The sequence below is a fragment of the Chamaea fasciata genome, unplaced genomic scaffold (assembly GCF_029207755.1).
Source record: "Chamaea fasciata isolate MVZ Bird 193981 ecotype frontalis unplaced genomic scaffold, bChaFas1.0.hap1 SCAF_5, whole genome shotgun sequence".
NCBI classification, from domain to species: Eukaryota; Metazoa; Chordata; class Aves; order Passeriformes; family Sylviidae; genus Chamaea; species Chamaea fasciata.
Window position 1 is genome coordinate 1688643 of NW_027094090.1, and position 25337 is coordinate 1713979.

A 25337-nucleotide genomic window follows, 5' to 3' on the forward strand; every position below is an offset into this window, starting at 1 on the left:
CAAACCTATGTCATCATCCATCCATTCATCCCTCATACATCCATCATCCATCCATCCATCCATCCATCCATCATCCATCTGTCCATCCATCCATTCATCCATCCCATCATCCATCCCATCTTTCATCCCATCATCCATCCCTCCATCCCACTCTCCATTCATCCATCTGTCCATCCTGCCCTCCATCCCTCCATCTACCCATCCATCCATCCATCTACCCATCCATCCACCCATCCATCATCCATCTGTCCATCCATCCGTCCATCCCACTATCCATCCATCCATCCATCCATCCATCCATCATCCCTCAATCTATATACCATCCATCCATCCATCCATCCATCCATCCATCCATCATCCATCATCCATCCATCCATCATCTATCCACCATCCATCCGTCCTTCATCCATTCATCCATCCCTCTGTTCATCCCTCCGTCCATCCCTCTGTCCATCCACCATCCATCCATCCATCATCCATCTGTCCATGCATCCATCTATCCATCCATCAACCATCCATCTATCCATCCATCCCATCATCCATCCCTCCATCCATCCATCCCACTCTCCATTCATCCATTTGTCCTTCGTCCGTCCCTCATCCATCCATCCATCCTTCATCCATCCCACCATCCATGCATGCATGCATGCATGCATGCATCCATCCATCCATCATCCATTCGTCCAACCCCCATCCATCCATCCCTCCATCATCCATCCCTCCCTCCATCCATCCATTCATCCATCTGTCCATCCATCCCTCCCTCCACCCACCATGCATCTCTCCCTCCATCCCTCCCTCCTTCTATCATCCATCCATCCATCCATCCATCCATCCATCCATCCATTCCTCCCTCCTTCTATCATCTATCCATCTGTCCCTCCCTCCATCTGTCCCTCCCTTCTCCAGCTCTGGGGTGGGTGTTCTCCTCAGGGACGTCCCAGGGGACACTCACTTGTTTTCCCTTTGGTGGCTGCCGGCTCCCCGAGGGCCCCTCCGTAGCTGGCCCTCACCGTGAGCACGTATTTGGTGCTGGGCTTCAGATCCGTCACCAGCACCGTGGTTGTGTCCCCATCCACCTCCATCTGTCACACACAGGGGGACAAGGTTACACCACCACAGCTCGACATCAGGTCACCTCCCACACCTGCTCAGGGTGACTCAAAGTGACCTTAAAAACCCTCACCCAGATGTTGCGATCCTCAAATTGTGGAACAGCCCATGGAATAGCCCAGGGAATAAAACATGGAGAACGCATTAAGGGTAAAGGTGATCTCAAATCCCTTTGAAGAAAGTGAAGGGGAAACAACCAAGAAAGTTTCCTTTGAAGCTCAGAGGAGGAAATTTTGATCTATCCTGAGGGCAAGGGACGGAAACAGAACTTCGGGATCTCATAATAACAGGGAAAACACAGAAGCTGCCAAGGATGATTGTTCCAGTTAAATACAATTTTAATAATTAATACAATTAATAATCTTCACCTAAATAATTTAAGCTTTCATAGCTTTGTTCTATTATTAGGAATCAAAGCTTTTAGGGCAGATATCTTCTACCTTTCAGTCTTAACTCTCAAACTTTGCGCGGTGTGGGATGAGCAGGGCCACATGGCACTCACACAAGCATATGGAAAAATCCCCAGACCCACGGAAATGTTACCAAAAGGAACAATTCTGGCAGCAGGAGGAGCAGGAGATGCTGCCAGGGAGGCTGGATGGGATTGAGAGGCGGCATCATAAAGATAAGGAGGGAAAGGATTTTGGATATTGAGAAGACTGGGTGCCACCTCCTAACCGAGCATGACCCCGCAACATTGGGAACTGAAACCCAACACTGGGAATTGTAACTGGTGGATTTCATGGTGGATTCACACCCATGGTGGATCTACAGCTTCACTTCGACCCTCAGGAATTCCTGCCAGTCCTGCTGTGCCTGGGATGGCTGAGGGACGTGGTGCCACCTCCTAACCAGGCTGTGACCTCAACACGGAATGAACCCTCAACACTGGCAAAGAAAACCCAACACTGGGAATTGCAACTGGTGGATCCCATGGTGGATCCACACCCATGGTGGATCTACGGATTCACTTCAACCCTGAGGAATTTCTGCCAATTCCGTTGTGCCCGGGATGGCTGAGGGATGTGGTGTCACCTCCTAACCAGGCTGTGCCCTCAACACGGGATGACCCTACAACATTGGGGACTGAAACTGGTGGATCCCGTGGTGGATCTACACCTTCACTTCAACCCTCAGGAATTCCTGCCAATACTGCTGTCACCGGGATGGCTGAAGGACATGGTGTGACCCCCTAACCCAGCTGTGCCCTCAACATGGGATGAACCCTCAACACTGGGAAAGAAAATCCAACACTGGGAACTGAATCCCAAAAATGGGAACTGAAACTGGAAGATCCCAATGGTGGATCTACACCTTCACTTCAACCCTCAGGAATTCCCGCCAATCCTGCTGTCACCGGGATGGCTGAAGGACATGGTGTGACCCCCTAACCCAGCTGTGCCCTCAACAGGGGACGACTCCATAACGTTGGGAACTGAATCCCAACTGGTGCCCTGGAAAACGGGAACGTAACCCCACCTGCCGCTGGTGCTCCGGCTCCGGCTGCCCCGGTGGCACCGAGGGGTGGACGTGGACACTGTACCCTGTCACCCTGCCCGTGGCTGCCACCCAGGAGAGCCTCAGGGAGTTGTGGCTGAGCTCGCTGACACGCAGCTCCCGAGGGCCCAGGATCTGCTCAGCTGCGGAAACACAAAGGAAAGAGTTTGGATTGGAAGTTCATGGATGGAGTCAACATATTCCATACAGAGAAATCCATGGGTGTCGCTCAGGCTGGGAGCACAGGGACACCTGGGATCTGTTTCCAGACAGGAGATGCTCCAGCAGAAATTTTGGGGTTTTTTGGCCAGTTTTTTTGCCGGCACAAAGCAGGAAACCAAAATTGGTTCTGGTTATGCTTCCCCAGCGAAGACCCGGATAATGCACGGGGCAGCATCTCCTCCCTGCCCTTCTCCTTCCCAACACTGCCAGGAGGCTTGGACTCTCCATGGAATGTCACAGAAGGCCTGGGTTTTCCATGGAATGTCACAGGAAGCTCTGAAGGGGCTGCAGAACCGCAGAAGAAGCCAGAAAAAAAGAGAGACCCTTTTAAGTCTCGGGTGAGATCCTTCCTGTTTCCACCCCAAGCTCTTAATTCATCTTCTCATGAGCTCATGAGCCAAGAAGGGGCAGGAATTCAGTGCCATTGCCTCTGGATTCATGGCAGTGTCAGGATCTCTTTGAGGAGAGGTCTGGATCTCTTTGGAGATCTCTCTGGAAATCCTTTCAGCTGCTCTTTGCATCTTCGGCAGGGAATGAAGTTCTTCCCCAGACCCCGAGCTGTGCTGCCAGAATTCGCGGTGACGATCCCACAACGAAACACCCCAAGGAGCAGAAATGCTGCTCCATCCCATTGTCTGGTCCAGCATCAAAATTCCCAGGATCTGGGATCCCTAAACAAACCACGGAGAGGCAGCCACAAGAAAAAAACACCCAGGAGCACTGCACCAAAGCAGGAGCCGCTCCATGAGCCGGTGGCTCCTCTAGGATCACCCAACCCCTCAAGCTCCCTCAGAGGGATGAGGGAAGTTCATCCCCATGGAAGCACATCCAGAGGCTGGTTTGAGCAGATGGAAAACGGGATCAAGGGAGAGCCTGGACACACCTTGCCCCCTCTGCCTGACAGGACGTGGCGGCTCCGAGGCGGTGAAGCAGAGCCTCCGAGAGAGTTTGGGAGCCACGTTCGGGAGCAGCTGGAAATCCTCCACGTAAAGCACGTGCTCCGCAGCGGGATCCGAAGCAATCCTGCCCAACTCCTTCTTGTCGGCATGCTTGATCCCTAGGGGAGGGAAAGAGCAGGAAAAGAGGACATCAGACACCGTCCACGGGGCAGGGCAGGCTTGGGAAAGGGGGAGGAACGTGCTGGGCAGTTTTGGGTTGTGCCACCAAGGAAAAGGAGGGAACGAGGAACGGAGCCTCAGGCTGGATGGGGGAGGCAGAGGAAGCCTCTTCCACCAGGGAAAAGAAGTCAGGGTTTCTCCAGAGGTGTCACAGAGATTGTCTCAGTGCTGCTAATGGGCTGAGAGGTGGGAAAAGAGGGAACAGGGCAGGAAATTGTCCTTCCCATTGGATACGGAGAAATTCCTGCGCTGAGCAGACAATGGGATTTCGGGAGGCCGTTTGAAAGTTCCAGGGTGTTCCCGTGGCTGAATTAAAAAAAAAAAAAGGGGGAACAATCCAGCCAACCAACCAATCCTTCCCCAGTTTTCACCTCACGTTGGCTCAAATCGACCTGGCTGCCATTTGTATTGAAACCCCACCACCACTCCTGTCATTCCCTGAAATATCTGGGGAAGGGAAGGGATTTGGCTGGTGGAATTTCACTCCTGGCGATGCAGTGGAACCTTTCCTTGCTCGTGGAATTATTTTGAAGAACATTTCTGAGTCAGTCTCTGAACCCCATTAAGAGAAACCTTCAGAAGCAAAAGCATTTTCAATTGGTTGTGTGGTTTTTTTTTTTTAAATGTCGCATCAAAACATTTTGATGACATTTTGACTTTTATGGAACCGTTTATTGAACTCGTTCCAGATTCCCAAGGGGCTCTGACAGCTACAAAACCACCGATTCCCACCAAATAAATCAGTTATTAACTACAACAAAAACATCCAAGAACACAACAATTTTCCTGGACTTGATGTGGTTTCCAGAGCCTGGCGATGGGAGCATTTTTTAGGAAGGGGGTCCTGTGAAAATCAGGAATATTCCCCAGGGAGAAGAACGAAGGTTGGTCACACAGAGGGTTTTGGTGGCCACACGTACCCACAGCAAACACCGTCACCCCCCCATCCTGCAGGATCCGAGCTCCCTCTTCCACGGAATCGCTGGATTTCCCATCCGTGATCAGAACCACCACCTGCAGGAGTTGGGATAAGAGCCAGGGGAGAAACGGGCTGTCTCGGGTTATGAAACAAAACAAAACAAGCAGGTTTATTCTATTCCATCTGTTGAAACTGGCTGGGGAGGTGTTTTCCTTATCTCTTGTAACTCCAGAGGGGAGGAGGGGCGTGGGTGGCTTCTGATAACGGGCCAGGTGTTAAAACCGGGTGGGGCATTGCTCCTTATCTCTTTCCACCCTCCTCCGTGGGGATATCTGCTGTTAATGGGCCATCAAGGCTCACCAATGACATGACACATTACATCATGCCCCTGAGAGATGCTCCACCCAGTGGGAGGAGCCAAACCGTTCCTACCCAGATAAAAACTGAGACATAGGGAAACCAGATCCTGATTTTTCCACCGGATTTTCGAAGGAAAACCAGGCCCATGTCGCCATTTCTGGATTATTTTCTACAGGACCATCTCAACTCCAACAGGACCACATCTGCCACTCCAGGAGGGCTCACTCTGGACTGCTTCCAACACCCCGACCAACTGGTTGCATTTCTGACTCTGTAAAGGTTTCTAGAATTTTTTGTTTTGTTTGCTTTGTTTGCTTGTTTTTTTGTACTACTACATTTGTACTCTTAATATTTTAAGTAAAGAACTGTTATTCCTATTCCCAAATCTTTGCCTGTAAAGCCTTTAATTGCAAAACTATAATAATTTGGAAGAGGGTGGGATCTCCATTCTCCATTCCAAGGGAAACTCCAGCTTTCCTGGGCAGATACCTGTCTTCCCAAACCAAGACACGGGCACAACATCAGGAGGTCACGGTGAGAGCTGTGGGGTTTCGCACCGATGAAATCCCTCTCTTGGAATTAAACCCTTCAAAAACCCAGCATCTCTGAGGGAACTCCCATGGAATCATTCCCATGAGCTGGGAAGGAGCAGAGCTGCTCCTCTGAGGATCTCCTCTGCATGGCCCTCCTGCCCTCGTGTCTCATCCCTGCTTGGGGCAGGAACTCCAGGAGGAAATTCCTGCCAGCACAGGGAGAGGATTCATCCCTACAAGACCTCACAAGCAGATCCTAAGGGAGGACTAGGTTTGGATTGGATACTGGGAAGGAATTCTTCCCTGCGGAGAGGGACAACTTGCAAGATCACTGTCTTGGGTTGCAAGGCAAGATGTAACCAAAAGTGTGTATTCTATTCCCAACCGGTTGGAACCAGCTGACGAGCTGCTTCTTCTTTATCTCATAACTCTGTTAACGGGCCAGCTGCAAAAACCAGGTGGAGAAATGTTTCTTTATCCCTTCCAGGACCCATCCTCCCTCCAGGGGGAATCTTCTGTCCATGGGCCATCAAGGCTCACTGCACGGCTGATACAATTCCATCATCCCAGGGGGAGGAGCCCAGCATTCCCACCTGGATGAAAGCTGAGATTGGGAACTCCAGCACAGCCCGTTTGCACTGGATTCCCAGAGGAAAACCAGACCCAGCTCAGCCCCACTGGACCTTCAGAGGAAAACGTCACCCTGCTACAGGATCGTCGCTCCAACAGAACCACATCTGGCACTGCAGGAGGATTTATTCGGGCTGACACCAACACCCTGACCAACGGGGGTCAGGTCGTCTTCTGACTCTGTCAGCGTTTCTAGGATTTTTTTTTTGTTTGCTTGTTTGTTTTGTACTACTACATTTGTATTTTTAATATTCCTAGTAAAATTTTAACGTTAAATTTGAAGATTTGAAGATTTGTTTTAATATTTATTTATTTTTTTAAATATTGGTAGTTATTCCTATTCCCATATCTTTGCCTGAAAGCCCCCTTAATTGCAAAATTATAATAATTTGGAGGGAGGGGGATTTACATCCTCCTTTCCAAGGGAAGCTCCAGCTTTCCCTGGCAGACACCTGTCTTGCCAAACCAAGATAATCATGGAGCAACAGGACAAAGTGGGAATGGCTTCTCACTGCCAGAGGACAGGGAGAGATGGGATCTTGGGAAGGAATTCCTGGCTGGGATAGAATTCCCAGAGAAGCCGTGGCTGCCCCTGGATCCCTGGAATGTCCAAGGCCAGGCTGGACATTGGGGCTTGGAGCACCCTGGGACAGTGGGAGGTCTCCCTGCCATGGATGGGGTGGCACTGGATGATCTTTAAGCTCCCTTCCAACCCAAACCATTCCAGGATTCTGGAATGACCCAGCTGCTCCCACCCCAGGAGCTCACCCACCTTTGCTGCCCCCTCTCTCGAGGTGTCCTGGTGGGACAAGGCCTGAGCTGCAAAAGCCAGGGCTGAGCCTGTTTGGAGGCGGCTGCCTTTGAAGGAGAGATCCGGAACCGCATCCAGCATTTCTTTGATGGTCACGTAATCCGTCAGCTCAACGCTCATCCTGGGAATAAAGTGAAATGGGGGAATAAAGAGAAACGGACACGCTGAAAACGGCCACAACCAGAAATAATGTTGACATTTCGTTTCCAGCTGCCCAGAGAAGCTGTGGCTGCCCCGGGATCCCTGGAAGTGTCCAAGGCCAGGCTTGGAGCACCCTGGGATAGTGGGAAGTGTCCCTGCTCATGGAAGTTGGAATGAAATTGGTCTTTAAGGTCCTTTCCCACCCAAACCATTCCATGGATTTAACTCATGCCAAGAAGTTCTCTTCACAGCAGGCAGGGAACGAGCCCCAGACCGTGGTCCCACAACCCAGGATCTAAAACTTGGAATTTGAATGTTAAACTCACCCTTCCTGCCCCGAAAGAATTCCCTGTGGCCGAGCCCCTCCGGATGACCCCGCTGAGGGTTCAGCTCTCGCTCAGAGCTTCCCCAGAGCTGCAGCAGCTCTTCATCCCTGAGCTGGATCCCAGGAATCCCCGGAGGAGGATGGTCAGACCCACCTTGGTGTCTCCCCATAGAGAGCCAGGCCCAGCCGGACGCCTCCTCTTCCCATCTCCGCCTTCTCGAAGGATCTGGCTGTGCTCCCGATGAAATCCCGGAGCAGCCGGGAGCTCTCCTGCCCTGCGCCCTCCGACTGCCCCACCAGGAACAGGACGTTGGCCACCTCGGCTGTCCTGCAGGCTGGGGGACAAGAGGGACAGGGAGGCTCGTCCCACACCATGGAATGAGGGGAAAAACCCCCCAGAGCCACCGGAATTCCCAGGATACCAAAGGAGATGGAGGGACCACGTTTCGGTGCTTCCCAGGTGTTGTGTTGTCCTTAATATCCTCCCAGTTCCTCACTTGGATGTTCTGACCCAGGAGAAGTTCTTCATCCAGAGATGCCCCATCCCGGGAAGTGCCCAAGGCCAGGACTCATCCCACACCACGGAATGAGGGAAACCCCCCAGAATGTGAATTCCCAGGATACCCAAGGGAAGGAGATGGAGACACCACGTTTCGGTGCTTCCCAGGTGTTGTGTTGTCCTTAATTTCCTCCTAGTTCCTCATTTGGATGTTCTGACCCAGGAGAAGGTCTTCATCCTGGGAAGTGCCCAAGGCCAGGACGACCTGGGATTATGGAAGGTCCCTGTCCATGGCAGGATTGGACTAAACCACCTCTAAAAGGCCCCTTCCAGCTCCCAACTATTCCATGATTTTCAGCACAAACCCCAAATCCCAGCTCCATCAGGCGTGCAGGACACTCTGGAAGCAAGGGAACTCCAGAGTGGAACCCCAAGCCTGGGGATTCCCACATTCCCAGAGCCACGCACAGACCCCTGAGCTACCCAAAACTGAAATTTGGGAATGTGGCAGCTCTGCCATCCCATCAGCCATCCTGGGATTCATGCCAGGGGCACCGAGGAGATGTGGGACCACCCAGCCCTGGGCGCGAGCAGAATTTTTCACGCAGAATGAACAACTGGAGCGTTTTTCCCAGCCATCCCACGACAGCTCTGATGGCAGGGAAGGGGCAGGAGCACAGGGAAATTTCCTTCGCCAGCAGCAAGGCGTTTTCCCCTTCCCAACTGAATTCCGTATTTTTTTAGGCATTCCATAAATCCATCCCACGGACAGGAACCTGACGACTCTTTGGGACGCTTGAACTCATGAAGACTCCGCCAGGGACATGGAAAATCTGTATTTTCCTCGGAACTTCTCTCCCTTGCAGGCAGTTATTCCAGACCCTGCTGGAGGAGGGGTTAGATTTTCCTCACTGGGATTGGGATCAACCTTATCCCCATTTTTTTTCCCCCCATCTTGTGTCATTTTGGATTTTACCCAGCCTTGACTTCCACCTGCAGCTCTGGAGCCCAAACCTTCTCCAGCCAGGCTGGAGAATCTGTCCCAATTTCCAGGAAGAGGACCTGGATGCGCTTCCCAGGATTCTGCTGCACATGGAAAACCTGTTCTAGCCCGACCTCTTCAATTCCCGGGATTTTTTTTTTATCCCATTCCTACCAGCAGGATCCCCAAAGGGCTTGGAAATATTTGTGCTGTCCCTTCATTGCTGTGTCCCTGATCAATCCTCTCTGGCCACCAGCAGGAGGAGAAGGGATCATTTTCCAGCTGTGGGTGGATGCTATCCAAGGATTTTGGGGGTTTTCATCCTTCTTTTTGCTCCTGACACTGAGTTCTTCCCAAAATAATTCTGTTTGATGCAGGAAAATAGGGATGGGCTGGGGTTTTTTTTGGGTTAAATTTGGAATATAAAGCACTTTTCCTTGAGAAAAAGAGGAGAAAATTATTTCAATTTTCCTTCCCAGAGATCTCCCTGTCCAGGGGTGTTTGGAATCAAACAAATTGGGTGTTGTCACGGATCACCGGGAGCTCCTTTCCCAGCTGCTGTTTCAAATTTGGAATCGATTCCTTTTCCTCATCTTTGGGGTTTTGACGTCCCTGCTCCCACAGAAAAAATGGAGGGAAGCAAATCCCAATCCCACCTCCCTCCTTAGGACTGGTGGAAATCCTGCAGCAGGATTTTCCAGAAAATTTCTCAAGAAATCCCACGGTAACCAGACCCTGTATTCCCACAAGAAATTCCCGACAAAACCCAGAACCACCCAACTCTTGGAGCTGCTAATCCAGGAATTGCAGGTTTTCCTGCTTTTTTGGCCCTGATTTTGGGAAAACATCCTCAAAACCGGTATCAGAGGGATATTTGCTGCCTCATCCACATCCCAAATTCCCGGAGAGCTTCCTCCACCCATCCTGGTTTCTGAGCATCTTCCTCACCCCACCCTCAGGGAAAACGAGGAGGAAAACAGCAAATACGGGATTCCAAAGGGTGGGATGGTGCCGTTTGGGGTCTCTCCTTTTTTTTTTTTTTTTTTTTTTTTTTTTTTTTTTTTTTTTTTTTTGATTTTTTTTGGGAAAATAATTCCCAAAACCTCGGAATTCCTGCTCGGACCAGGCACCCGGAGCTGTCACGGGAAACGTGGGTCGTTAAAAGATATTTGGAACTGGTAACTTCCGGAGAAAATCCCACCCCTGGACAGCTCTATTGACCACGGGGGGATAGGGCTGGATTTGGGATTTCCCAGATTCCAGAACGATCCCGTTCCATCCATCACGGCCCTGCCAGAGACGTCTCCAAACGTTGATTTATTGCCCCGCTCGCTCCCAGCTCGGAATTGAACAGCCTCAGAGTCGAGCTTGTTGGTTAATTGACGGACGGCGGCTTAATCAAGTTAATTTCCGAGCTGACGCTGATGGATCCCGTTAACTCCGTGCTGAATTTAAGGGATTTGGGTGGGTTTGCACCTCCAGACCTGGGGGTTGCTGGGAAAAGGAGGATCCCTCCCAGTCCTGGGAGCTCGGGAGGATCCACCTAAGGATCTCCCACCCCGAGACCAAAAATACACCCCGGGCCATCCATGAGGATCTTCCCTGGAATTCTTTCTCCTCCTCCTTTTTGGATCCAGCCCCTCATCCCCAAAAATCCTTTGTGGGCTGTCATGGAGACAGGGAGGTGAACCTTTGTGCCATCCCAACTCCCTAAAAAAAAAAAGCAGGAGAAGGATTCAAGGCTTCCTCGAGGTTTTTCCTCTCCCATTTCCTGTGTGCTGGCCTTGGAATCCAGAGGAGGAATCGGGATTTGGGATCTGCTTTCCCTCTCTCCCCACTTCCCTCTGGAGCGGAGGCAGGGCACTGAGCAGAGCCCCGATTCCTCCACGAATCCCAGAGCAGGAATTCAGGCCCCGAATTCCTCTGTCGTCCAGATGATCCCACAAACTAAGAGGATCCCACGCAGGAAATCAAAGGCACCACAGCCCCACCCCGACAGATCCATGCGCGGATCCACGCCAGGAGCAGGAAAACCTGCTTGGAAAAGGGATTTTCCTCCCCGAAGTGTCCCAGGTGTCACTTGTCACTTGTCACTCACCTTCATGGACAGCCCCAGCTCGGAACGGCCCCATGGCTACTGCCAGGATGAAGATCTGGGCACACAACATTTCCCTTGGGAAGCAGCTCCTGGAAATCCTTGGAAGTCAGCACAGAGCCTGGAGAGACCCTGACCTGCAGAAGGGAAGAGGTTGGAGCCGGGGCCACCTCGGGGTGACGCTCCCGCCCGCCCTCGGCGCCAGGAAAAGCTTTATTCCGGCTAAAAAGGCTCCTCTTGGCTTGGAAAACTGGGATTAAAAATCCATAAATCCTCGAATTCCTTCGTTTCTTTGCTAATACTGAGAGTTCAGCTTCGCCCTCCCCAAATGGGAATGCTGGCGGTGGGATAAATGCAAGAGGGACTTCCCACTTCCATTAATCCTGGAGAAAAGGCCGGGAAAATAAGGAATCACCTGCATCCAACCCTTTTCTCCAGGCTCCTAAATCCACGATGAGCTTCCTTGAGGATCCAGCCCCACCGTGCCAGAGGAGTCTGGAATTTTGGTTACTGCTGGTGGTTTAATCACTCCCCAAGATTTCAGCAGAATTCCCCCTCTGGAAAACAGGGAATTCTCCCTGTGGAGCAGAAGCGGTGCTGCCAAAAGGAATTTTGTTCTTTTTTTTTTTTTAATGGGAAACCAAAAGTTCTTCTCCTGTTCTGAGCCTCACCTGCCCCCAGGGGAGCACGGACAGTTTTCCAGGTGGAAATTACGGATTTAGGGGGAAAAAAAATAAATCTCAGTGGCTTCATCCAGTTTCGCTCTTTTCCAGGGATTCCATTCCAATTAACGCCAGGGATTAACGAGAATAAGGATCCCTGTGACAAGGAATGTTCCCAAGGAGTTTGGGATGGAGGATTTCAGCTCAGAAGCATCCAGGGGAAAAGCAGGAAAAAACACCTGGAGATTCTTGGGAATGACACCCAGAGCCTCCTCTCCTTTTTCCCGCTCCGTGGTGACTCTCAAGAAATCCGATTTTCACATTAAAAACACTTTTTTTTTTTTTTTTAAGCTAAATTTAGAGGCTTTTCCGAGCAGAAAATTCCAGTCGGGAGTTTCTCGGGAAGATCACTTCCAGGCAGAGCCTTCCTCCCTCTCCAGGAAGCACAATTTGGGGAAAAAAAAAAGAAAAAAAAGGTTTGGTGCCCATCCCTGAGCCCCAATTCCTGCAAAAAATCCCAGGAGAGGAGGGAAGGTTTGGGGTGGGCGACTCCAAAGGGGAATTTTGCTGGGAATCACCGCTCATCAGACGGGATTCATGGAACAAAGAACGGGATATTTGCAGTTTTGTCACACGGGGCACCCATGGGGGGTGACGTTTGTTCCTCTGTTTTCCCTTAAAAAAGGTGGAATGGGATCACACATGCCCAAAAAAGGGATAATCTCCAGGGGAAAAGCAGGATTCACGGCCGAGGAGAGGCGGGGATTTGTGGGGAAATTGAAGGAGGTGGGGGTTAAAAAAAGGGTTTGGAAAGTGATGGGTGAAGAGATTTGAGTGCTTGGCTGGAATTTTTCCAGGTTATCCACATTTCCAAGTGCTCCTGAGGGGGACGGGAGCTGGGACAGAGGAAATAAAGAGATCCCAAAGGTTCTGCGTCCCCTGGGAGCCTCGGGGGCAGGAGGAATTCTCCCAGCAGGAATCCGTTGAGGTTTCCCTGCCTCTGGGTTCACTTTTCCTGGAATAAGGACATGGAAGGAGCCAGGTTGGGCATGGAAAATCCAGTGATCCTAAAAATCCAGCAAACCCAAAATTCCAGTGACGCTCAAAAAGGACCAAAAACCCAGAGATCCCAAAAATCAGTTACACCCAAATAGGACCAAATGACGCCCAAACCCTCAGTGATCCCAAAATTCCGGTGACACCCGGAAAGGACAAAGAGATGCCTAAAAACCCCAGTGATCCCAAAATTCCAGTGATCTCCAAAAGGACCGAATGACAATCAAAAATCCAGTGATCCCAAAATTCCAGTGATCCCCAAAAGGACTAAATGAGACCCAAAACTCAATGATCCCAAAATTCCACCCAGACACCCAGAAAGGACAAAATGACGATCAAAAATCCAGTGATCCTAAAAATCCAGCGAACCCACTGAAAAAGGACCAAAACCCCAGGGATCCCAAAATTCTAGTGACACCCAGAAAGGAGAAAATGACGCCCAAAACTTCAGAGATCCCAAAATTCCAGTGACACCCAAAAAAGGACTCAATGACACCCAAAAATTCAGAGATCCCAAAATTCCAGTGACACCCAAAAAAGGACTCAATGACACCCAAAAATTCAGAGATCCCAAAATTCCAGTGACACCCAGAAAGAACAAAAGGATGATCAAAAAATCCAGTGATCCTAAAAACCCAGTGATTCCAAAAATCCTGAGACACCAACAAAAAGGACTAAATGACACCCAAAAATCCAGCAATCCTAAAAATCCAGTGACAGTCAGAAATTACTGAATGACACCCAAAACCCCAGCGATCCCAACATTCCAGTGACCCCAAAAAGGACCAAAAACCCGGTGACCCCAAAATTCCAGTGACACCCAGAAAGGACAAAATGAGGATCAAAAAAATCCCAGTGATCCTAAAAATCCAGCAAACCCAAAAATTCCAGTGACACCCCGAAAGGACCGAATGACACAAAAAACCCCAGTGACACCCAAAAATGACCACATGACACCCCAAACCCCCAGGGATCCCAAAATTCCACCCAGAGACCCAGAAAGGAGCAAATGACACCCAGAACCCAACTGATCCCAAAAATCCAGTGACACCCCAAAAAGGACTCAATTACACCCAAAAATCCAGCGATCCGAAAATCCAGTGACACCCAAAAATGACAAAATGATGATCAAAAATCCAGTGATCCCAAAATCCCAGTGACACCCAAAAAAGGACCAAGTGACACCCAAAAACCCAGCGATCCCAAAATTCCATTGATCCCAAAAAGGACCAAATGACACCCAAAACCCCAGCGATCCCAACATTCCAGTGATCCCAAAAAGGACCAAAAACCCGGTGACCCCCAAATTCCAGTGACGCCCAAAAAGGAGCAAAAATCCAGGGACACCCAAAAATGACCAAGTGACGCCAAAAAAGGATCAAATGACACCCAGAAATTCGGCGATCCAAAAATGCAGTGACACCCAGGAAGGACCAAATGACACCCAAAAGAGCCAGTGATCCCAAAAATCCAGTGACACCCAGAAAGGAGCAAATGATACCCAAAAAGGATCAAATGACACCCAGAACCCCACTGGTTCCAAAATTCCAGTGACACCCAGAAAGGACAAAATGAGGATCAAAAAATCCCAGTGATCCTAAAAATCCAGCAAACCCAAAAATTCCAGTGACACCCCGAAAGGACCAAATGACACCCAAAAGAGCCAGTGATCCCAAAAATCCAGTGATACCCAGAAAGGAGCAAATGATACCCAAAAAGGATCAAATAACACCCAGAACCCCAGTGGTTCCAAAATTCCAGTGACACCCCAAAAAGGACTCAATTACACCCAAAAATCCGGCGATCCGAAAATCCAGTGACACCCAAAAAGGACCAAATGATGATCAAAAATCCAGTGATCCCAAAATCCCAGTGACACCCAAAAAAGGACCAAGTGACACCCAAAAACCCAGCGATCCCAAAATTCCATTGATCCCAAAAAGGACCAAATGACACCCAAAACCCCAGTGATCCCCAAAATCCAGTGATCCCAAAAAGCACCAAATGACACCCAAAACCCCAGTGACCCCAACATTCCAGTGATCCCAAAAAGGACCAAAAACCCGGTGACCCCAAAATTCCAGTGACACCCAGAAAGGAGCAAAAATCCAGGGACACCCAAAAATGACCAAATAACGCCAAAAATAATCAAATGACATCCAGAACCCCAGCGATCCCAACATTCCAGTGACACACAGAAAGGAACAAATGGCGACCAAAAACCCGGTGACCCCAAAATTCCAGTGACACCCAAAAAGGAGCAAAAATCCAGGGACACCCAAAAATGACCAAGTGATGCCAAAAAAGGAACAAATGACACCCAGAAATTCGGCGATCCAAAAATGCAGTGACACCCAGAAAGGACCAAATGACACCCAAAAGAGCCAGTGATCCCAAAAATCCAGTGACACCCAGAAAGGAGCAAATGATACCCAAAAAGGATCAGATGACACCCAGAACCCCACTGGTTCCAAAATTCCAGTGACACCCAGAAAGGACAAAATGAGGATCAAAAAATCCCAGTGATCCTAAAAATCCAGCAAACCCAAAAATTCCAGTGACACCCCGAAAGGACCGAATGACACAAAAAAACCCCAGTGACACCGAAAAATGACCACATGACACCCCAAACCCACAGGGATCCCAAAATTCCACCCAGAGACCCAGAAAGGAGCAAATGACACCCAGAACCCAACTGATCCCAAAAATCCAGTGACACCCCAAAAAGGACTCAATTACACCCAAAAATCCGGGGATCCGAAAATCCAGTGACACCCAAAAAGGACCAAATGATGTCCAAAAATCCAGTGATCCCAAAATCCCAGTGACACCCAAAAAAGGACCAAGTGACACCCAAAAACCCAGTGATCCCAAAATTCCATTGATCCCCAAAAGGACCAAATGACACCCAAAACCCCAGTGATCCCCAAAATCCAGTGATCCCAAAAAGCACCAAATGACACCCAAAACCCCAGCGACCCCAACATTCCAGTGATCCCAAAAAGGACCAAAAATCCAGTGATCCCAAAATCCCAGTGACACCCAAAAAAGGACCAAGTGACACCCAAAAACCCAGTGATCCCAAAATTCCATTGATCCCAAAAAGGACCAAATGACACCCAAAACCCCAGCGATCCCAACATTCCAGTGATCCCAAAAAGGACCAAAAACCCGGTGACCCCAAAATTCCAGTGACACCCAAAAAGGAGCAAAAATCCAGGGACACCCAAAAATGACCAAATTACGCCAAAAATAATCAAATGACATCCAGAACCCCAGTGATCCCAAAATTCCAGTGATCCCAAAAAGGACCAAGTGACACACCCAAAACCCCAGTGATCCCAAAAATCCCATGACACCGAAAAAGGACCAAACAACACCCAGGACGTGTCCCCACATCCCTGTGCCAACCCTCCAAACACAACCTCCAGCCCTTCCTGAGGATCCTTGGAGGAAAACTGGGAAAGCCCCAACATTCCCGGGCCCTTTCCCTGTTCCTCCTCCCACCTGCGGTGACGGGGCACAGGCAGCAATTCCTACAAATTTCCACCCAAACCCCAAAGAGCCCCGAAGGCTTTTGGGACATTCCAGGAATCGTCTCCTCATGTTTAATTTCCTCCTCTCCCCCGGGTGAAAAGCACTTCCCTGCAATTCCTGGTTGCAGCAGAATTCCCGTTATTTTGGGGCCCAAAGACGAGGAGAAGCCCAAAAAGAAACCCAAAACATTGGGAATCAAAATGAAATTTGCGGAACATCATTCCGGCATCCGCAAACTGGGAATTGGGAAGAGGATCACTGGTGGTCCTGGGGCAGGAAAAGCCGGATTGGGAAAGGAGCAAACCCAGAGCCGGACGTGGATTCCAGCCGCGCAATCCCCTGCATCCGTCGCCACAGCCAACACCTGCAGCAGGAAAGGAGAATTCCACCCCGGAATTCGGGAATTCTTCCAGACCAACCCTTCCCGCTGCTTCCCCCACAGCCCGCTGGAATTTCTGTTTTCTTGGAATTATCGCCGTTCCCGGGGGGATTTGCTCCATCGTCATCACAGCTTTGGTCCAGGACTTGCTTTCAGCCACCCGGCACAGAAGAGGATCAGAGGAGGAAAATCCATCTCCTGATCCCGCTGGTGGGAAGTTTTCTGGGATCGGATTCTGCCCACTCCACGCTCAGACCCCTCCTGGAGCAACAGGAGTTGGCTCCTTCCCAAAAAAAACCACCTCAAAAAACCCCGAAACAAAACCACGGGAATTCTGGCAAAGCCGAGAGAGCTCCAAGGAGCATTTGGGACACACCCTCAAGAACGTGCTGGGATTTTGGGATTGTCCTGGGCGGGAGCGGGATTTTAGTGACCCCCTGGATATTCCAGGACGCTCTGGAATCTCCTTCCTGATGCCCCCGAGCCACGTCCCACCGGCGGAAGGGAAAAGTCATCCCGAAAATTCCAATTTCGGACACGTTTGGGACACCTCGGGCCCTTCCGGGACAGCACCGAGGGGGGCAGGGCAGGGGGAAGCTGGGGCAGCTTCTGCTTCCTCATCCTCCTCATCTTCCTCATCCTCTTCATCCTCCCCATCGGGAGGTCCTCAACCTCTTCTTCCTCCTCAGTCTCCCCATGCGGTGCTTCCTCATCCTCCTCTCATCCAGAGCGGCTGCTTCCTCATCCTCCTCTTCCTCCCCATCAGGGAGCTGCTGCCTCCTCACTCTCCTCATCCTCCTCTTCCTCCTCATTTTCCTCATCCGGAGCTGCTGCCTCCTGATCTTCCTCATCCTCCCCTTTGAAAGCTGCTGCCTCCTCCTCATCCTCATCTTCTTCATCCTCCTCCCCGGGAGCTGCTGCCTCCTCATCCTCCTCTTCCTCCTCCTCCAGAACTGCTGCCTCCTCCTCCTCTTCTTATTCCCCCCTGCTGCCTCTTCATCCTCCTCTTCCTCCTCTTCCTCAGGTGCTGCTGCCTCCTCTTCCTCCCCATCAGGAAGCTGCTCCCTCCTCACCTTCCTCTTCCTCCTCCTTAGGAGCTGCTCCCTCCTCCCTCTCCTCTTCTTCCTCACCGGGAGCTGCTTCCTCCTCATCCTCCTCATCCTCCTCTTCCTCAGGTGCTGCTGCCTCCTCTTCCTCTTCTTATTCCCCCATCAGGAGCTGCTGCCTCTTCATCCTTCCTCTTCCTCAGGAGCTGCTGCCTCCTCTTCCTCCCCATCGGAAGCTGCTCCCTCCTCACCCTCCTCTTCCTCCTCATCCTCCTCCTCGGGACCAGCTGCTTCCTCCTCCTCGGGAGCTGCTGCTTCCTCCTCTTCCTCTTCCTCCTCCTCCTCCTCCTCCTCCCGCGGCCCCTCTCCCTCCTTCCCCTCCGCAGTTCTTTCACTGCAACCTGAGACTGAAAAGCGGGGAAAAAAAAACCCAAAACGAACCCAAAAAACCCCCAAACAGCCCCAAAACGGAGCCCAAACCCCGGACGGACGGACGGACGGACAGATTTTCCCCTGGTGCTCACCCGGGCCAAGCCGCCCCCTCCTCGGCTTTTCGGGGATCCTTCCAGCGGGAATCCGCGGCGGAGGAAAACTTCCCGAGGCTGGGGGAAAACTCCCGGAGTTATGGGGCGGGAAGAGGAGGAGGAGGAGGAGGAGGAGGAGGAGGAGGAGGAGGGGCTGCTCCAGGCGTGTCCCCCCCTTTGGGGATGGAGGGGCAGGAGATGCCACCCCGCACGCTCCGGGCAGGAATGCGGGAATGGAGAAAAGGAGGGGGAGAGAAAGGGGGAAAAAAAATTTCAAATATTGGGAAAAAAATTTCAAATTTAAAAAAAAAAAAAATTTAAAAACCCCCTAAAATTTAATTAAAATAATTGTTTTGAATAGAATTATTAAAAGAATTCCTACTTTAATAAAATAAAACATTAAGATAATTATTTTATTTTTATAATAATTATTATATCTCAGATTTAAGCTATTTTGAAAATAGCTTGAAAATTAAATGATTTAATCATTATATTGCTATTAAATTATTATTTGATCATTAAGTCGAATTTTAAAAAAATAATTCAAAAAATTAAAAGTTTTCTTTTCTTTTTTTTTTTTTCTTTCATTTTTTTATTGCCTCGTGGACATAAAATGATAATAAAAAGAACTGGGATGTTCGCAAGGCAAAGGGGCCGGCGCAGGGAAAAGGGGGAGAAGTTTGTCCCCGGGGAGATAAAAAAACTCCAGGTATCGGCACCTGGAGAGGGTGGAAAACACCGGGAGCGGGGTGAAAAACTGATTTATGGTTCAAATTTCGGAGTCTGACATTGCCGGGGGGGCTGATCGAGTGAGGGCATCACAAACGAAATCCTGATTGGTGTCACCTCCCAGCAGCTGAGGTTTCTTAGGAATCGTCTCCCGGGTCAGGAGATTGGGAAGCAGAGAGAAACCGAGGCAGGTTTGAGGTTCAAACACCCCAAAAACGACCCCAAAAACGACCCCAAAAACCACCCCAAAAACCACCCCAAAAACCACCCCAAAAACCACCCCAAAAACCACCCCAAAAACCACCCCAAAAACCACCCCAAAAACCACCCCAAAAACCACCCCAAAAACTCTGGGTGAGGTGGGCGGGGAATGCGTGGGACACGTTCCATGGGGATTCCTGGTGGAGGGAGGTCGGCTCCAAACTGGATCCCGGGAATACATCGGAATTCTCCCCTCAGCTCCAAACTGGATCCCGGGAATAAATCTAAATTCTCATCCTCCCGAGACACCCAACTCCAAACAGGATCCTGGGAATAAATCTGCATTCCCACCCTCCTGGGACCCCCGGATCCAAATGGGATCTCAGGAATAAATCTGAATTCTCCCCTCAGCTCCAAAGAGGATCCCGGGAATAAATCTGAATTCTCACCCCCAGATCCAAACAGGATCCCGGGAATAAATCTGAATTCTCATTCTCCTGGGACCCTCGGATCCAAATGGGATCCCAGGAATAAATCTGAATTCTCACCCCCGGCTCTAAACAGAATCCCGGGAATAAATCTGAATTCTCACTCCTGGCTCCAAACAGGATTCCGGGAATAAATCTGAATTCTCACCCCCGGCTCTAAACAGAATCCCAGGAATAAATCTGAATTCTCACTCCTGGCTCCAAACAGAATTCCGGGAATAAATCTGAATTCTCACTCCTGGCTCCAAACAGGATCCTGGGAATAAATCTGCATTCCCACCCTCCTGGGACCCTCGGATCCAAACGGGATCCCAGGAATAAATCTGAATTCTCATCCTCCTGGGACACCCAACTCCAAACAGGATCCCGGGAATAAATCTGCATTCCCACCCTCCTGGGACCCTCGGATCCAAATGGGATCCCAAAAATAAATCTGAATTCTCACCCCCGGCTCTAAACAGAATCCCAGGAATAAATCTGAATTCTCACTCCTGGCTCCAAACAGGATTCCGGGAATAAATCTGAATTCTCACTCCCGGCTCCAAACAGGATCCTGGGAATAAATCTGAATTCTCACTCCTGGCTCCAAAGAGGATTCCAAAAATAAATCTGAATTCTCACCCTGCTGAGACACCCAACTCCAAACAGGATCCTGGGAATAAATCTGAATTCTCACCGTCCTGGGACCCCTGGATCCAAACAGGATCCCAGGAATAAAAGTGAATTCTCAGCCCCGGCTCCAAACAGAATCCCGGGAATAAATCTGAATTCTCACTCCTGGCTCCAAACAGGATTCCGGGAATAAATCTGAATTCTCACCCCCGGCTCCAAACAGAATCCCGGGAATAAATCTGAATTCTCCCCTCAGCTCCAACCTCCTCCTGCAGGTAAATCCGGAGCTGCATCCCAAGGCAGCTTCCAGCCACTGGGAAAACCCCAATCCAGCCACCCCAGGAGCTCCCATGACACAGAGGAGATTTCAGCTCAGGAAAAAATAAAATAAAATAAAATAAAATAGGAAGAATCAGAGCCCCCACATCCCCCGAACCCAGGAGTTCTCCTGCTCGTTGCAGGGGATCTGCACCGAGGATTTCCGTGCCCGGGGTCCCGGGAATTCCAGAGCTGATGAAGAGCAGATCTCGCCCTGGTGGGTCCCTAAAGATCCTCCGGCCAGGAGCTACGCGGGCCAAAAAGGTCAAGGACGGAGGAAAAAAAGGAAAACCAGGAGCCTCCAGGGTGAACGCTTGGGCTTGAGAAGGGAAAAAAAAATTCCAGGGAATCCCAGCCCCGCCCGGCTCCAGGTGAAGCCAGAGGATCAGCGCAGCCCCGACAATAAACCAGCGCCTCCAACAGCTGCTAGAAGAGATTTAAATCAACCCGGCAGCCTCCAGGTGTTCAAACATCCCCGGGTTTAAAAGCTGGGAGAGGTGGAATTTTGGTTTTTTTTTTGCTCTTCCCGGCCTGAGCCTGCAGGGAAATCACTCGGTTCCCCCACTCCGGCAGAAAATCCCAGGAATTAACCGCTTCCTGACCGTAAATATCCACTTTTTTTTTTTTTTTTTTTTCCCCTTCCCTTTCGGATCATTTTTTTGCCTCCAAGCTCTCCAGGGCGGCTCCAGTTTTGGGGATCCGATCCCGTTCTCCAGAGGAGCGCTCCGTAAACTCAGGCTTAACAACCGAGCCTAATTAAACCCCGCCGGCATCCCGAATGCCTCGTTAGGGAGCTGAATGGGATTAATTGCAATCGGAGCTGCATTCAGCCCCCGAACGCGCTCCCAAACCCGGCGTGGGGAGATCGGGAGGGGTTTATGCGGCTCCCAGCGCAATTCCCGGCGGGATCGGGGGCTCCAGCTGATGTTTTGGGGAGTGCTCAAAACTCTGCGGGACGAGGAGCTGCGGTTTTAACCCGGGTCCGGCGGGGTTTAACCCTGCGGAATTCCCAGAGCAGCTGTGGCTGCCCCTGGGTCCCTGGAATGTCCAAGTCCAGGTTGGAAAATGGGGCTTGGAGCAGCCTGGGACAGTGGGAGGTGTCCCTGCCCAAAAATGTTGGGATGGGTCACCTTTCCCCATGGATCTGGGCTCTGGCCATGTGGAATTTTCATGCTGGGCTCTTGACAGGTGTGATGGGAACACCTGGAGCTGAGCGATTCTTGTGTTTTTACTCCCAAACCCTGGAGTCAAACAGGCTCCAGCAAAGACCCGGGGCAGGGGATGAAGAACAAAACGAGTTCTTTAATTGTTAAAAAAAAAAAAATTAACCCCCCCCCCCCCAAAAAAAAAAGCCCAAACAAAAACCCCCAAAAACAAACAAACAAAAACCCCCCCAAACCAAAACAACAACAACAACAAAAACACCCAAAACAAAAACCAAACAAACAAACAAAAAACCAAACCAAAAAAAAAAAAAATCCCAGGATGGGGAAACATTAAACTCAGGCCAAATGGAAAACCACAAAAATAAACGGTGCTGAAGCGAATTTGGGAGGTTTCCAGGCCAGGCTCCTCAGCAGCTCCTGGAGCAATCAGGAATATTCGGGAGCAAACAAAGAGGAACATTCACGTGCAGTCGCCGCTTTCCCGGAGTGCCAACCCCTCTGGAGAGGGAAGGGTTTTCCGTCTGCTGGAATCCAGGCTTCACACTGAGCTAAAAACCCTGGCAGCCACGCCTCACCCATGAGATAAAAACTGGGAAAGGTCCAGCAGCGTTTTCCGATGCCAAAAGCCCCTCTGGAAAAACACCAGCAAGGCCCCCAGCCCCTGTTTCTGTCCCCTCGTTCTTCCCGAGGCCTCGGAAGCGGCCGGGGCAGCCCCAAAATTGACTTTTTGGGATGAGAGAGGCCAAGCAGAGCTGGAGGGACGATGCTCCACGAGGCCTCGCTCAGCCCTGAGGAGCTTTTAGGGTTTCCAGCTCCCAGGATGGTTCTTATCTCTGAGATAAAGACTCTTGTTTGATAAATTCGGCCCCCAGATGGCTGGAGTGGCTTTTGCCCTGGTCGGAAATCGTGTTCCCAGCTGTTCTCCTTGCTGGACTCTCCCATTTTTTTGCCGCTTTGCTCCGTGGAAAACCCAGCAAAGGTGGGTTTAGAATCCCAGAACGGGCTGGAAGGGACAGGGACACCTTCCCTAACCCAGGCTGCTCCAATCCTTCCTTGGACATTCCAGGGATCCAGGGGCAGCCACAGCTGCTCTGGGAATTCCAGCCCAGGCAGGAATTCCTTGCCAAGATCCCATCCAGCCCTGCCCTGTGGCAGTGGGAAGCCATTCCCTGTGTCCTGTCACTATATCCATATTAAAAAAAAAAAAAAAATCCCTTTCCCTCCATTTTTTTTTTTTAATGGAAAACACGGATATGGAACGGCTTGGAATGACCAACCCCACAGCAGGGGTGTCAATGGGATTATGGGAAGTGTCCTCCTGCCCACCACTGGTGTAACTGGTTCTCCCCACAGACACCTTTCAGCCTTTCATTAATTTATGGCCACGCCCAAACTTGCTCCTTTTCCAGCCAAAAACACCTGGAGAAACCCAAGGATTTTATCCAGGGGAAAAAAAAAAAAAAAAAAAAAAAAAAGCAGCCGCCCCTTGGAGCAGTGACGTGGTCTGGCAGGAGGGGATTGCTCCAAACCTTTGGAAAATTAATTAAGGAATGAGGAGATGGGACCAGTCCTGGTGCCCTGCTCAGGTTTTTTGGAGATTCCACTCTCCAGAGTGAATCCAAGCGCGGCCGGATTGCAGGGAATTGAGTTCCAGGGAGGAGCCAGAGGTGACATCTCATCCAAGTGTCGAGGCAAACAATTCCAAACATTCCCACCCTTCACCAGCTTCCTTTAAAAAAAAAAAAAATAGAAAAGAAAAATCCCTTCAGGATCTCCTTTGGAGCATCCACCCAGTTCATTTAAAAATTGGAAAAATTCAAATCCATCAAGGATCTCCTCTGGAGCACCGAGGACCTTTTTGGGGTTTCTCAGTTTAGGGGGAGCGAAATCACCCTGGGAGAGGGGGTTTTTCATTCGGAAGGTGCGGGATTTCGCTGGGAATGTTTCAAGGTGGGAAATGAAAGCAGATTTAGACCAGAAATGGAGGGGAAATTTAGGAATCAGGGAAAACATCCCAACGTGGGATCCGGAGGGAGCAGCTCCAGGAACAGGAATTTCCACATGGAAAAGGGTTGATGGGAATCGGAAGGGGCTGCCCAGGGAGGTTTGGAGTGCCCATCCCTGGAGGGATTCCTGGATGTGGGAATTCCAAGGCTCAGGGCTGGGGACAAGGTGGGGACTGGATGACCTTGGAGGGCTTTTCCCACCTCAGTGATCCCGGGATTCTGGGATTTCCAGGCTGGGACGTGCTGCTGCCAGCCCCAGAGCTCCACTGGTGGCAATTCCACGGTGGGACAGGTGACAAAAAACTTTGCCAGGGATGAAAAAGCCACCTCAGCTTGGTCACAGGAGCGGCCTGAGATCCAAACTTCCCAATTTTTCCGTTTCCCAACCCAATCGTGGCTTCTCCTCCCAACGCTTTTGAGGCCAAAAGGTCGTGCCCTCAGTCCTGGAGCACGTTCCTCCTGGGATGATCCCTGTGGGGAGCAAGACGGCAAAAAAAAAAAAAACCAAGAGGGAAATTCATGGGAATTTGTGATTTTTGAGCCATCCAACGAGGCCTGGATTCATCCCATTCCCACAGGTCAGGGATCGCTCCGCAGGCTGGGTCACCCCAAACTGGGAGCAGGACAAACCCAGTCAAAATCCTGCTGTTAAAAACCCCAAAATTTAACTCAAGACAGAAAACCAGAAGAGTAGAAACGGCTGAAGCTTTCCACGGGATCCATTCCCACTTTCGGAAATCCAGCGCGTGTAGATATTCCCATCCCAAAACCCAACGGGATTCCAGCTCCTAAAAACATCCTAAAACACATCCCTCCCCCAAAAAAATCCCCCAGCAGAGGAGCTGCTGACGCAGAACCATTTCCAAGTTGCTGCTGTCCAAAGCTTCCCTCACTGCTGAAACTGAGGAATTCAGACCATTTTCCCACCTCTTCCCAAGTTTTTGTTTTTTTTTTTTTTCCCCAGCCTGCTCTGCCCCGTGAGCTCCAGGAAAGGATGGGATTTGCAATTCCACGCGTTGGGAATTTTTTTGGTCGCAATTTTGGTGGCAATCCAGCACCGATTTCTGGCGGGTTTTTTTTTGGGATGGCGTTTATTCCCGGCTTGATCATTCCCAGACCTCAGAGCCTCCTCTAAATTCCCAGGATATTCGGATGGAAGTTCCGGGAGGCGTCAGCCACCTCTGTCCCTGGAGAAAGGCTGGTCTCGTATTTCGAGTCCAAGATCCCCCTAATTAGGGTTTTTCTTTTTTCCTTTCAAAGTCCCGTGCCAGGATTTAGAAGATGAGCAGAACTTCCAGCTCGGTCTTAAAAGTTTTTTATTAAATTTTTATCTCAAAAGTTTTGCGCGCCGCCTCGCACCAGGCACTG

General features: G+C 50.4%; 1 protein-coding gene across 1 annotated transcript in view; it reads right to left on the bottom strand.

Annotated features, from left to right (window-relative positions):
- Positions 1-25337, bottom strand: part of LOC136289162 (collagen alpha-1(VII) chain-like) — a 111857-nt gene that overhangs the window by 84603 nt on the left and 1917 nt on the right. Inside the window, exons 2-8 of the mRNA XM_066182650.1 lie at positions 11249-11382; positions 7824-8004; positions 7165-7324; positions 4871-4964; positions 3716-3889; positions 2593-2753; positions 956-1085 (exon numbers count right to left, since the gene is read on the bottom strand). Of these exons, the coding sequence (XP_066038747.1) occupies positions 956-1085; positions 2593-2753; positions 3716-3889; positions 4871-4964; positions 7165-7324; positions 7824-8004; positions 11249-11318 (970 nt within the window). The 5' untranslated portion in view covers positions 11319-11382. The remainder of the gene's footprint in view (positions 1-955; positions 1086-2592; positions 2754-3715; positions 3890-4870; positions 4965-7164; positions 7325-7823; positions 8005-11248; positions 11383-25337) is intronic.